The sequence below is a fragment of the Saprolegnia diclina genome, assembly GCF_000281045.1.
Source record: "Saprolegnia diclina VS20 unplaced genomic scaffold supercont1.266, whole genome shotgun sequence".
NCBI lineage: Eukaryota > Oomycota > Saprolegniomycetes > Saprolegniales > Saprolegniaceae > Saprolegnia > Saprolegnia diclina.
In genome coordinates, this window is record NW_008246333.1 from 1 (window position 1) to 1,030 (window position 1,030).

General features: G+C 55.3%; 1 protein-coding gene across 1 annotated transcript; it reads right to left on the reverse strand.

Moving 5' to 3' along the window:
• Positions 1–443: 443 nt before the first annotated feature.
• On the reverse strand, positions 444–1,000 carry SDRG_17323 (hypothetical protein). Its single transcript, XM_008623564.1, has one exon. It carries the CDS (start codon positions 988–990, stop codon positions 481–483), a length of 510 nt encoding a protein of 169 aa, XP_008621786.1. The 5' UTR covers positions 991–1,000; the 3' UTR covers positions 444–480.
• Positions 1,001–1,030: the final 30 nt, after the last annotated feature.

Below are 1,030 nucleotides of genomic sequence, written 5' to 3' on the forward strand. Positions count from 1 at the left end.
ATGAGCGCCGTCACGCAGCCAGCAACGGCCGACCACCAAACAACTCCTACCAAGAAGCGCCGATGAGTCGTCCAGTCGGGCACCGTCCCAACGCACTCTGCACATGCTCGATGCGACGCCGAAGCTCGCGCCGCCTTCTTGTAACATAGCCTAGTATGTACACTAGTTGTCATCCAAGTCAAGTTCGCCACATACAATACGACACCCTGTTGACCACAGCAATTAACTTCTGCTCTATGCGTCTTGATACGGCTCATATATTGCTTTCGTGAACCCTCGACAGCGTGCGATAGATACCGCAAACGGTACTATGGGAGAGCGAGTTCACCAGAGTTCCCCCTGGCTTCACCCTATTCAGGCAAAGTTCACAATCTTTCGGGTACCAACATATATGGTCATACAGTACCATCCCAACAAGAAACACATCGATGCAATCGAATGTTTACGACAATAACAAAATTATGCCCACATTGCTTACTGTTAGGCCATGTTGTAGGCCGGCAGCGTGTCCTTGGCGCCGAACGAGCACTTGCCGGCGTCGTACGCCTTGGCCTGCGTCGCCATTTGCGCGAGTGCGCAGCAGCCGCAAAAGAGCGAGTAGAAGCAGTCTTCGAACTGCGAGCCCGGGATCTGCAGCAGCGTGCGCACTTTGGTGCGAATCTGGAAAAGCATCAAGAACCCAAGCGCAAACAGCACACACTCGACGATCGAGATGGTCTCCGAGGTGTTGGCCAAGGCGGAGCAGACCGCCATGCCAACCCAAATAATGCCGTACACCAAGAGCACCTTCGAATACGAGTACAAGCCGAGGCGGTGCGTCGTCTGCGCAAGCGATACGCACGGGCAGCAGGTCGCCATGAGGCAGTTGGGCATGAAAGAGCTGAAGCAGCCAAAAATACCGGCCTCCCACTTGCCGACCGTGAGGGCCGCCGCGTTGTCGTTGTAGCTGCCCGCTTGCGGCGCAGAGTCGTGCTGAGGCGTCGAATGCATGTTGGAGTCGAGACGAAAGGAAAAGTGAGCGAGATAACCG